The sequence below is a fragment of the Delphinapterus leucas genome, chromosome 1 (assembly GCF_059928025.1).
Source record: "Delphinapterus leucas isolate spDelLeu-1000000601 "Yukka" chromosome 1, BTC_Dleu_Yukka2, whole genome shotgun sequence".
Lineage (NCBI taxonomy): Eukaryota > Metazoa > Chordata > Mammalia > Artiodactyla > Monodontidae > Delphinapterus > Delphinapterus leucas.
Genome location: NC_143129.1, coordinates 45915954 through 45928463, shown reverse-complemented (window position 1 = coordinate 45928463; position 12510 = coordinate 45915954). Strand labels below are relative to the sequence as shown.

Genomic DNA, 12510 nt, shown 5'->3' with positions numbered 1-12510 from the left:
TTGTTGACTCCCCTTTTATGCCTAGCGTATTGTTTTCTTTTCATCAGGAACTGAAATCAGACGAAAATGGAAATAAAAATTTAAATCTTACAGATACAGAATAAAAATAACCGTTCAGATCATTAAAAAGGAAAAATAAGTGTCCATGGCTCGACTTCCTTAAAACAAAATTCACAACTCTTATTTTGTGAGAAATAAGTGCTTTTTATTTCAGAATACCTTGTTTTGTGTTCACTGTTTCAATGATGAAGGGACTCTGAACTCATAAGGCAAACCATGCCGTGACTTCCATTTTTTATGTAGAGAAGTTGGTTAAAGCACAAAATCAGTATTTTGATAAATTCGCTTTTTAAAATCTTTTTCACATCAAAGACTTAAAACTAGTTACAACAGTGTGATCTGTTCCTCAGGAACACAAGGATGACTTTGGACTTGATGAGAAACATTGAAAACAAGCACACAGCGCCACCTGCGTCCCGCTCTGGGGTCTAGAGAAACACTTCCTGAGTTTGTCTGAGGGAATGTGCTGACCGTCAGCTGTACCCCAGTTCACCAGCAGATTCAGGGTAGTTCTTTAGCAGATTTCTATTGTGAACCTAGGTCTTTGAATTTAACCCTTTGGGAAGATTTGTGCAGTATGAGTCTTTGGTATCTTGGAAATTTCACAGGCGAGATGAAGAAAGTTCCATTTATTCCAGAAGCCACTGGTGTAAATCATATGCTTCTGTGAGGTCAACTGATCAAGAGTTTTAAGGTGTGTGGTCATCACCCGAGTGAGCAGCTTGCCCTTGCACGCTCAAGGGAGCCAGCTGAGTGTCGGCCATGCTTGGTGGCATAACAAGAGTTAGGGCTCAGGAAAACTGGGTAGTTTTCTTGTTAAACTCAGGCTTATCAAGAGTCAGAAGGACGCAGGTAGACTTGTATTTACATTCCCAGACCCATACAGATAGATGTAGAAGAACACGATCATTTCTGTTCTTCACAAAGTACTCAGGACTTCGACAAGAAACATCACAAGTTTACATAAGTGCCCATTTTCATATCAATTTATGAATTCAAAATTCCTCTCAAAAAGAATAGGAGATACTGCTTTTAGCCATCAATTTCGGATGGGAATACGAACACACACAGGAAATTGTAATGGTGTTCTCCCTAGGTTTTAAATTCCTCTTATCCATTTTTGACATTTTCTCCATCATATACTAAATTCTGCCCATCCTCATATTAATTTACTATTCTTACCAAATACCTTTAAACTATTTGTATACATGTACATATATTTATTAAGTTGAATCTTACGAAACTCATAACATTTGATCATTTTGTTTGAAAATGTTTTTTTCATGTGCTTGAACCTAATAAAATCTGAACTTTAGCTGGATGGCTGTACCTCCTTATGTATAAACTATGCCGTGCTTTCTGCTTTACTTCAACAGGGAGAATGAAAATGCTTACTCTATTCACCACTTCTTATGCATCCTTGCAAAACTGTGCTTGCTGACTCCTGGTAAACTTCATAAAAATATTAAAGGTGTAGTAATTTCCACAAATACAGTATATAACCAGAAAAAGTCTGGTCCAAACCGGGCAGATTGAAGTACATTACCCATCTACCTAACTGGAATAGCCTACCCTAAAAGATAGTTTTTGCAGGCTTACGGTCAGGTCTAGAATCAAAAGGTCAAATATAAAATACCAAAGCATGGGGCTTCCCTGGTGGCGCAGTGGTTGAGAGTCCGCCTGCCGATGCAGGGGACACGGGTTCGTGCCCCGGTCTGGGAAGATCCCACATGCTGCGGAGTGGCTGGGCCCGTGAGCCATGGACGCTGAGCCTGCGTGTCCGGAGCCTGTGCTCCGCAACGGGAGAGGCCACAGCAGTGAGAGGCCCGCGTACCGCACACACACACACACAAAAATACCAAAGCATTTTCAACTGGAAATTCTACTTCTGTGTCCTCAATGACATTTAATATTATAGAGGGCCCATCCTGAGACCCCACACTAAGCACCAGTAAAAGAGGTATGCCCCAGACCTTACCTTTAAGAAAATTAACATCTTTCAAGAGATATAAAAATATAAATAATGAGAAGATATTCTAAGTATTGTCAGTTTCAAACTGGGACAGAATAAAATGTAAAAAGAAGACAGCACTTGAGAAATCTCAAAATGACTTCAAACATTAAGGGCAAAGAGCCAAATACGAGTGTGTGTCGAGCCTACATTCAGTCACTACATTAACCAAAGGTTCTGGATTCAAGGAGTCCTTTTATCACCCCAGAAGCAGTGATTAGAGATCCTCCAGGTCAGTTAAATCCACAGCCACTTTCAAGAACAGGGTGTCATCTTTAATGTAGGTGTTCTTGGCATTCTCCAAAGTGGAATGAGCCACGAAGCGTGGACAGCCAGAGGCAATGTTCATCTCCCCATCGGGTCTTTTAAAGCTGCTGCTATTGGGGTCAGCCTTGAAGGTCTCCATAATGTGGTTCCTTTTGCCACTTTGGTCCAAAAGCATCAGGGTCACCCTCTGCCTGAATGGCCACTGCAACAGTGAGTCAAACTCCCCTCGCATCACCACAAAGTACAACGACAGGTGCGTCCCCTTCCCAGACCCGTCCCCATTCAGGTACGCTCTAGCGCAGAGCCTGTAGCCACACCGGCTGGTGTAGAAGGGCTGGCTGAAGATGGATACTGTGTGTCCGTCCAGCGCCTCCTTCTTCTTCAGCTTGTAGTCTGTGACCTTCCAGATGAGCTTTCCGTTATAGCAGGCACTTTCTAGCAGCTTAAATCGCTCTTCGTTTTTATTCAGCTGTGCTTTATGAATATTAATGTGGGCATCATGTTTGTTAGTCTCCCCTTCCAAAACAACTGCAAGGAAAAAAAGACTCTGAAGGCCTTAAAGTTGTCTTTAAAATTTGCCCAAAGAGGAATTTTGTTATCCGAAGAGAACCAAGAAAATTCTGACATCCCAAAGATGAACTGAATTCAATGTCCACCAATGGACAATTCCTATTAATAATATCAACTCCGTGATTCTTGTGTCTTGGCAAGATTGGCACCAAGAAAACCCAAATGCGTCCTCTTGATCTGAGGCTCACCAAAGTGTTGAGAAGATGCACTGTGTACTGAGCTAGCGGGCATCTGCATGGTAAGCCCCACTGCTTTCTAACTGGAAGGCTTTGAAACAGCCAAGCCTGTCTCTTTTTCTATACTTAAAACAATGTTCCCACCACATCTTTCCCCTTCTCATTTTTGTCTACTCTCCTTAAAAAACCATCACTCCCTGTTCTTGGAATTTCCTGGCCCATTTCCACCCCTTGCTTGTTCCAGCTCCCGCTCATGGCCCTTCATCATTTTTGCCTGAGTGGCCAGAACCTCATGCTGTTCTGTTTCACAAATACCAGATTCAGCCATTATTGATCCTGGACAGCTGCTTGTTTCATGAACGCATGTAGAAATAATGAATCACCAACAGATAAGTATAAAACATTAGACATACCTAATCTTTGATCATGGGTTTCTAGCAGGGTGATTTTCTGTTTCACTGTATCAATCGCTTCCACCAAAGGCCTCAGATCAAATTTACTTTGTTGCTGGTTAGCCATTTGTAATAACTGACGCACCTGAACTTCTAGCCAAGCGGACTTGTCAATGTGACTGGCAAGAACCTTTCAGTACAAAGTGGATCATCATGTCAAAAAAATTTGAGTAGTTCGTTAAGGTTATATCTTTCAACTCAAAGATTTCACCTTTAGTTAATCAATTAATGAAATGAAAAATGCACAGTCCAGAAGAGAAAATTCAATGAGGATCTCAGAGAGATGAGTCACCTAATAGTTTCCTCCCCCTCCACAGCATCTCTGCTCCTGTTTCAAATCTTTGAACTGTTCTTCATCTGAGTTTTACTCCTCCCTTGGTGTCTCTCCTCTTGGTTCTCTACCCTATCTTTATATGTCTGTTCTCTCCTTGCCTTATCACTTCCTTCTCTTAGATGCTACTGTTCTGATTCACTCCTACTCTGCTAGAAGGCAGAGAATGCGCTGGAAGAAGGCCCACCTGTTCTGGCCTGAGCACTACAGGTGGTACAGAAGTGCCTGAGCTAAAGCCTGAACATTTGGTTGCTCTCTTTAGATGGAAGGGACTAAATAAAACTATATATTTCTCCTCCATTCTTACCCTTAGTGCCTTCATCCTTGACTGGTTTTTGTGTTAGAAAGAGGTCAGAATTGAGATAATAACATATGATGGATTTCCTTTTTTCTACACACACACACACATCCATATGGTATGCTGACAAATATGGAAATGATATGGCCTACATTTTCTGGGATAATCCAGATTTCAAAAAGATTGCCCATATCACATCTTGAAATATTTTCCACTGTAAATTTTATCATCACAATAAAGTCATTATTCTTTAGGAATTTGTTTATGGTTATTTAACATTCATGATGCACAAAGTAATTTTTGCTATGTTTTAGTGATGTTTAAAACATTTTCTTCCCAGGGGAATTAATAGTTTCACTTCGTTGACTACAAAATGCAGGACTACAGATGCTCCCAGGGAATCTGAAATCAAGTGACTAACATCAGCCCAACATTGATTACAGCCCTAATTGCCATAAATTATAGAAAAGTACTGTACCAGTGTAAACATGTACTAACATTGCTAAATGTACTGGGTTATGTAAAAGAGGACCTTTATTCTTAGGAAACACATACTGAAGTATGTAGGGGTAAAGGGCCATAAGATAGACAACTTACTCTCAAAGGGTTCAGAAAGAATACCCAAGGGGGGCGGGGGTGTGTGTGACAGGGACAGGGTGGGGGAGTTTGGGACAAGAAGGAGGAGGGGGGGGATGAATGAAGCAAATGGGACAAAATACTGACAATGAGTGAATCTGGATGCAGAATATACAGGTGTTCTTTGCACTATCTTATTCTTGCACATTTGAAATTATTTCCATTTAAAAATTAAAAGAAAAACCCTCACGGCTAGTTGAAGGCTAAATCTTGATTATGAATAGAAAGGCCATTTCTCACCTGTATATTTGAGAGGAAAGTTCCATTTTTGCCAAACAACTGTGCAAACTGCTTGAACTCCTTTTCGAATTTCTTTACGGTTTCTGCTAGCTGCTGGATTTTACTTTCTTTTTGTTCTAGGCTCTTATATAAGTCAGAAATCTAATAACAGGAATATGAATGAGGTCATTGAACTGTATGCACACAAGTTAAAATTTAAATATAGTTCTAGGAAAATATTGCAGGTTAAGTATTTCTAGGAAAGATATACACACATATATTTATAGAAAACATTTACAGGTAGATTACTATATAATTCTAAGAAATGTTCGCAGGTGCTTCTGAAAAAAAAATAATAAAGAAAAGAAAGATCCATAGATTCCTCAACAGCCTTTTCTGTATGTAACCCACTTTGATGGCTCATCTAATGCTAGTGACACCACTTGACTAAATTTGCTGAACTGGTTCTCCTCTTTCATTCAGCATGCACTTATTAAACAACCGCAGAGTCCCGATCGCCAGACCACATTAGATGCTGTATGCACAGCATCGATAGTAATAGCTGCAATTTGCTGAGTCTGTCAGACCCTTATATTCCTTAGCTCTTTTAATTCTCAAAGAATCCTATGTGTTGGGTATGACTATCCGTTTCACTTTACAGATAAGGAAACAGAGGCAGAGCGTTTAAGTAACCTGCCCAGCATACCGCTAGCAAGTGGTAGGCAAAACACACCACCTCTCAGAATTTACAATCAATTTGAGGGAAATAACCAAAAACCTTTGCGTGATCCTCAACAACTCTTCTCTTATCCCTACACCCACTTAATCAGCAATACCTGCCAACTTTAGCTCCTGACACACAACAAAACAACTCTTACATCCATTTCTCATTGCATCTCATCTTGTTTCAGCCTGCGTTATTTCTCACCTGGGCTGCTACGATAGCTTCCTAACAGATCGTACACTGTCCCTAACAAACACATACCCGAAAAGAAGCTCTATGGGAGCTGGACTGGCATGAGTCCCACTGTCCACTGGAACCTCAACAACTGGGCTGGTGCCTGGCACCAGTAGGTGCTTGATAAATGTTTGTTAAATAGATGAATGAATGAATGCTCCCCCTGTCTTTAGCCTTGTTTTCCTCCAAATCATACTCCATACTGTGACCAGAAGAATAATAAGTGACAAATCTGGGCTGGTCACCCCTCCTATTTAACCATCTCTAGTGGCCTTCCTTTACAGGCTGTACAGGGCCCTACAAAATCTGCCCCTGGCCACCTTTTCAGCCTCATGCCCATTTGCACACTACACACCTTCTGTTTCAGGCCCTGCTCTCAGTCACTTCCTCCTTCACCTAGAAGCGACCACTTTTTAAGCCTCACTCAAGGGCATATCCTCCCAGAAATACTTCCACACTAGTACCACCTACCTAGGCCACCTCTTAAGTTCCATGACATTCTGACCATACTCTAGAAGCATAACTTACCTTCATGACTCATTGCTTTTTTTTTGGTTAATTTGGTCATTTTTTTCTCCACTAAATTGCTGAGGCTACATTTCACTTATTTCCCGATCCCCAAAGCCCAGCACAGCGCCTGGCACACAGAGGGCATTTGACACATGTTTTATAAATGAATGCACAAGTGGCTGCAATAACCATCTGATCTCTGGCCCCCAAATCTTCTACTTATACCCCAAGAGCTGACTCCCACGTGTGCACCAGACATCCTTGACCAAAAGCAAACTCAGTGTCTCCTCTTGCCCCGCTCCCCTCACGTCTAACGTGTTCCTGTGTGCAGTGCCCATCTCAGTTAAAAACATTACTAAGTTCCCTGCCTTAACTACAGCATGTGACTCCAACCTGCAAAAGTCTCTCAATGCCCTCCCTCCATCCCCACTGACACAGCCTTGGTCAAGCCTTCACCTTTGGCATCACCACCACCCACTACCACCTCCAGTATCGCTTCCGCTAATACTGAACTGCTTATTGTTAGCCAGGCACTGTGCTAAGAGCGCACATATATAATCCGACCCTCACTATGACCCCATTTTACAAATGAGAAAATTGTGGAAGACAGAGGTTAAGTAGCTTGCCCGAACTCCTATGTGCGGAGCCAGGTCTCGAACCCAGGCCTTTCTGGCTCCAGGGCCCTCACCCATCAATTGCCAGGCTGTACTGCCACACTGTCTAGTTTACTGCAGCATCCTTCTGCCTGGTCCCTCTGGCCTCATTCTCTTCTTTCCTTCTATCCATCTTTCATGCTACCACCAGCTGTCTTATTTTTAAAGCCAAACAATTAGCTGACCAAGTATCTTCCTATTTAAAAACGTCTTTTAGATCCTTATTACTGGCAAACATTAGTCCCAACTTTGGCCCTTAAATCCTTTCTGAAATAGAGCAGAATATGAATAAATTAAAAAATCACTGAATGTAAAATATTTGAAACTTCTTAGCTTACATGGAAGGCCAATGCAGTCTGGACCCAACACACCAGTCTTCAGCCTTTCCCTGTCTCACACCTGGATGTCTCTCTACCCCCAAACTCCATTTCCTTGGACCATCAGTCTCTCTCATGCCTCTCTGCCTTGGCATAAACTTTCCCCTTCTGGAATATCCTCTTTCCACAACATTTTAACTGACGGACCTTCTCTTCCTTCAAGATGATGCAGCTCGGATGTGTTACCTTGAAAAGCCTTCTGCAACTCCCACAGAGCAAACTGCTGCAGCCTCTGTACCCCAACACAGGGCACCCCCATTGCACATCCCACAAGGCACAGCATCTTATCTGTTTACATTTTTGTGAGCTCTTCAAGGGTACATGCTGTGTCTTCCTTGACTCAGTGTCCCTAGCAACTAGCATTGTACCTGACATATAGCACGTGTTTGTTGGATCAGTGGATAGACGAATGAGGCAACTCCTACAGAAAGAACTTGGGAATGGCTCCTAGGCAGCATGCCTTCCACCAGTTACAGTTTAATCAGTCTTTCTAATTTTCTCTACGATCTGACCCTGAAACTCACACACCTACTTTAATATGGAATCAGACACCATAAAATAATCTGCAGCCGTAAAATTCAGTTCCCTCTCTGCAGCTGGATGGTTTTATTCCCTACCTGGGCTTGAAAAGTCTGATCCCCTGAGATGCCCTAACAAAATAATGAACTTTTAGAATAATTACTCAATAGAATCAGCATTTATTGAGGTCCACTATGAATATTCCAGGGACTACGGCTGGCATTTGCACACGTAATTTCACTTGATAATCACAACCCAGTGAAATAAATATGTACGTATGCATTGATTGCAGTGAAATAAATATGCACGTATGAGTAGGTTGCAAAGTTAATAAGACTTATTACAAAATATATAAAACCCACGGTGCCTAGAGCAGATGGTCAAATGTTGTTTCATGGTAATACTGATTTCATTTAAAAATGCCAAACATCTACTAGGTTCCTACTAGGTGCCAGGTAATAACCACAAGGTGTGTGGATAGGCTGCAGAGAGGCAGTGTGGTGTAACATGGGGAGCACTGGACTGAGAATCAGGGACATGGGTTTGAGATTGAATTCTGTCCCTTAATATCACAAACACATCAAAATTTCTTTGAGCTTAGTTACTTCACCTAAGACCTCAAAGGCACTTTCCAGTTTAATGTGCTACAAGCCTGTGAGTCTGGCCACTTAGTAGAAAAACATCTACCTCCAGCTGACTTATACTGAAACAGAGAGGAATATAAAATTACCAACAAGTACAAATCCTAGGAATTCTGTTGCCTCCATTTATACTTGAACCCTTGAATATTTACCTGTTCTTCTAACTGGAAGTTCTTTTCTAAAACCAGAAGCATGTGGTCCCGTAAGGCTGAATGCTCATGCTCCTGCAGGTTTCCTCGTTTATCCTTTAATATGAAGAGAAAAATAAGTCAGGTTGTTGAAAGGCTCCCAAAATGAGGGTGGTGGTGGGATATTCTGCTAAAGCAGAACATTAACAACTTTGCTTACTTGTCTCATGGTGGGTTGCAGAGAGAATGACCCCTCCCAGGTCCCTTTTCCAGCTTTAGGATTCTACAGTACCCATGACACACTTACAGAGAGTCATGCCACTATCAAAGTTCTCAGCACTGATTTCGTTCCTTGCCCTGGGAGTATATGACTGAGGGTTAAGTGTAGTTATTACCACCTCTCAACTATTCCCATATAAAACTTACCTCCTTGGTGGGTTATCTCCCAGATCAGTTTTAAGCCTCCGTTAGTTCTCCCTCCTACCAAGCACACTTCTCTACCGCCTTCTATCACTGTCCTTTTATCGGGCAGAAGGTATGCAACCTAATTGTAATTTCAGCCCATGCAAATTTGTTGCCTTCAAAGTCAAATTATATGTTTGCAAGAAGAAATGCAAACTTCTTCCCTTATCATTAAAATTCCATTGCAGACTGCCTGCATTACTAGTAAAAGCAAATGGTATGGGTGGCCCATAGACTCTAAGCAAACACTCATCATCAATTTCCCTTCAGTTTAGGGTTGGCCCCTCCTCCAGAGAACTCCCCCAGCCATCCCCAGCAAGTCCTAGAATACAATCCAAATGGAAGTTTGGGCCTAACTGTAAAGAAGATTCCTTTTAGGGACTTCCCTGGTGGCGCAATGGTTAAGAATCCGCCTGCCAATGCAGGGGACACAGGTTCGATCCCTGGTCCAGGAAGATCCCACATGCCGTGGAGCAACTAGGCCCGTGAGCCACAACTACTGAAGCCCGCACACCTAGAGCCCATGCTCCGCAACAAAAGAAGCCACCGCAATGAGAAGCCCACGCACCGCAACGAAGCCCCGCTCACTGCAACTAGAGAAAGCCTGTGTGCAGAAACGAAGACCCAAAGCAGTCAGTAAATAAATAAATATTTTAAATAAAAATTTTTAAAAACGGAGATTCCTTTTAGAGCCGGAAAACAATTCTGTATTTTATGCTCAAGGAAGGTAAACCCTATCCTTTCTTCAGCCAAGATAATCACTGGTTTGCTATGTGACACATTTATGAACTCTTCACTGATTTTTACAAAAAAGCTTTCTCATAAGAGTTTTTTAAATAAGAGAAATATATGCTTATCTCAAACAATATAGCAAGATGTAGAAGAAAAATAAAAGCCCCCTTCTCTCTGTCTCCACACCCAATTCCCTAGTCTCACTACCAGAGTCAGTGAAGATACATACACAGTGAGATCATACTGTATGTAAATTTTAAAATATATACCTCATTCTTTTTATCAGATGCATAGTATTCCAAAATATGAAAAAATATATATATATAATTATATACTCAGTACTTCAGAGATGGACTTATAGGTTGTTTTTCATTTTTTGTGGGTTTTTGGGTTTTTTGTGGATTTTTTTGGCTACAAACAGTAGTCCCCATTTAGCCACTCTTTCAATTTCTGTGGTTTCAGTTACCCATGGTCAACCATGGTCCAAAAATATTAAATAGAAAATTTCGGAAATGAACAATTCATACTTTAAATTGTGAACTGTCCTGAGTAGTGTAGTGAAATCTTGTGCCTTCCTGCTCCATCCTGCCCCAGAGGTGAGTCATCCCATAGTCCAGGTATCCAGGCCGTACATACTACCCACCCATTAGTCACTTAGCCATCTTGGTTATCAGATAAACTGTTGCAGTATGGCAGTACTGTCATCAAGTAACCCTTATTTACTCGATAACGGCCCCAAATGATGCTGGCAATTCAGATATGCTCTTACTGTGCCTAATTTGTAAATTGAACTTTATCATAGGTATGTATGTATAGGGAAGAAAAACGTAGTATATATAGGGTTTGGTACTAACCATGGTTTCAGGCATCCGTGGAGGATCTTGGAATCTACCCCCATGGACAAGGGGGGAGTACTGTAAATATCTTTGTGTGCATGTGTGTTTGTATATGTGTGTAGTCACTGCATACTTATGAAAGGATATCTATGAAATAAATTTCTAGCAGTAGGATTGCAAGGTCAATGTGAGGGTCACATTTTATTTTCATATGTATAACCAAACCTCAAAAAAGTTGGTATTAGGTATTATAAATTTTATGTATATATAAATTATTTGTTCTGTTTCTCTGGAGAACCCTGACTAATACAAGTATTAGTATTATGTATTATATACAAGTCTTTTTTCTTTTTTCTATTCTGTTTATAGTTATTATAAAATATTGGCTATATTCCCTGTGTTGTATTATATATACTTGTAGCTTATTTATTTTATACATAGTAGTTTGTACCTGTTAATTCCCTACCACCATCTTGCCTCACCCTACTGGTAGCCACTAGTTACAAGCGCCAGTCTTAAAGTTTCTCAGAAGTGAATGTCCTTCTGCATCTTGAATGGAATCAAGAATAAAATGAACTCAACAAATGAATTATACAGTAGAAGGTAGACAGAAACAATTATTCCATACCTTTACAGTACAGCCATAGTGCTTGAAAGGACAGTCTTGTTCAGCTTCAGGACACACAGCAAGGTGTTCATCCACCTACAAAACAGACAGCCTCATGCTAGAGAAATGCATCCCCGACTCTCCAGCTACCTGGTATAACTGCAGCAAGCAGGGAGCCAAGGGTGCCTTGGGAAGAAGGGAGGAAACACCATGCTGAAGCCTGGGGGAAGGAGAGCTAAGGTGAAAACAGAGAAGAATTCTCAGGGAGAAGGGGAGGGAAGACAGAACCATGGTTATCATGAAGATAATTTAAGCCTTGGGCCCCTGCTTATGGGATTTTATCAAACACACACCACAGTGATTACTGAAACTTTATCTTACATAAAATCTACTAAGAGAATTATTTACAGTTACCTCAGTTCTTGGAATAATCTGCAAACACTTGTTGGGACAAGATACTGGGTACTCAGGACACAAGTTTTCCTCATGATTCTGAAACAGAAAAAGTGTGCGGAAATAAAGCCAGCCTTGCTTCCAAAGGCTCCCTGTATGGCCTCAGAGTGTGTATACATATGTCCCTTTGGGGATCTATGCTATGTGGCTTACCCTCTGTAGGAAGGTATGGCCTAGTTCCAAAAAGCGTTCTAGATGGCTGCCTTCTTGGTATAAGTGAATTCAATTCAGTTCAATTTTCCAATTCTTTTAAAGAAGGTCAGAGGACATGGGACTGACAGAGGACAAACTATGGGAGTCACTGGCTTGGCTCCTTTGGCACATGTAAAGGGTACCCCATGCTCTCGTCTTATGCCGGCATCCTGCCTCTCCAATTAGGTCAGAGCATCCTGAGGACAGACAGTGTGGTCACCTCCTTGGGACCCAGTGCCTAGCATCACTCCTGGACCACTCACACTCGGCAGGTGCTCAAACAACATTTTTGCCAATGATACGTGAAAAGAGTCCCACCAAGAAGGTTTTTAGCTTTTTATAGAACCCTCAGATAAAGTTATTCTTTAGACCTCTTTCTGCATAAAAATAAATCCAGAAAAGTGCTTCTGGTATCCCACCTG

At 41.4% G+C, this 12510-nt stretch overlaps 1 protein-coding gene across 10 annotated transcripts in view; it reads right to left on the bottom strand.

Annotated features, from left to right (window-relative positions):
• Positions 1–119: 119 nt before the first annotated feature.
• TRAF5 (TNF receptor associated factor 5) overlaps positions 120–12510 on the bottom strand; it is a 45997-nt gene continuing 33606 nt past the window's right edge. For 9 of the 10 annotated variants that reach the window (XM_022593450.2, XM_022593444.2, XM_022593449.2 and 6 more), the window contains 6 exons: positions 11858–11935; positions 11465–11539; positions 8831–8923; positions 5042–5182; positions 3498–3666; positions 120–2866 (listed from right to left, as the gene is read on the bottom strand). In XM_022593450.2, coding sequence (XP_022449158.1) covers positions 2289–2866; positions 3498–3666; positions 5042–5182; positions 8831–8923; positions 11465–11539; positions 11858–11935 — 1134 coding nt within the window. In that variant the 3' untranslated portion in view covers positions 120–2288. The remainder of the gene's footprint in view (positions 2867–3497; positions 3667–5041; positions 5183–8830; positions 8924–11464; positions 11540–11857; positions 11936–12510) is intronic. The other variant, XM_022593453.2, reaches the window with a different exon arrangement.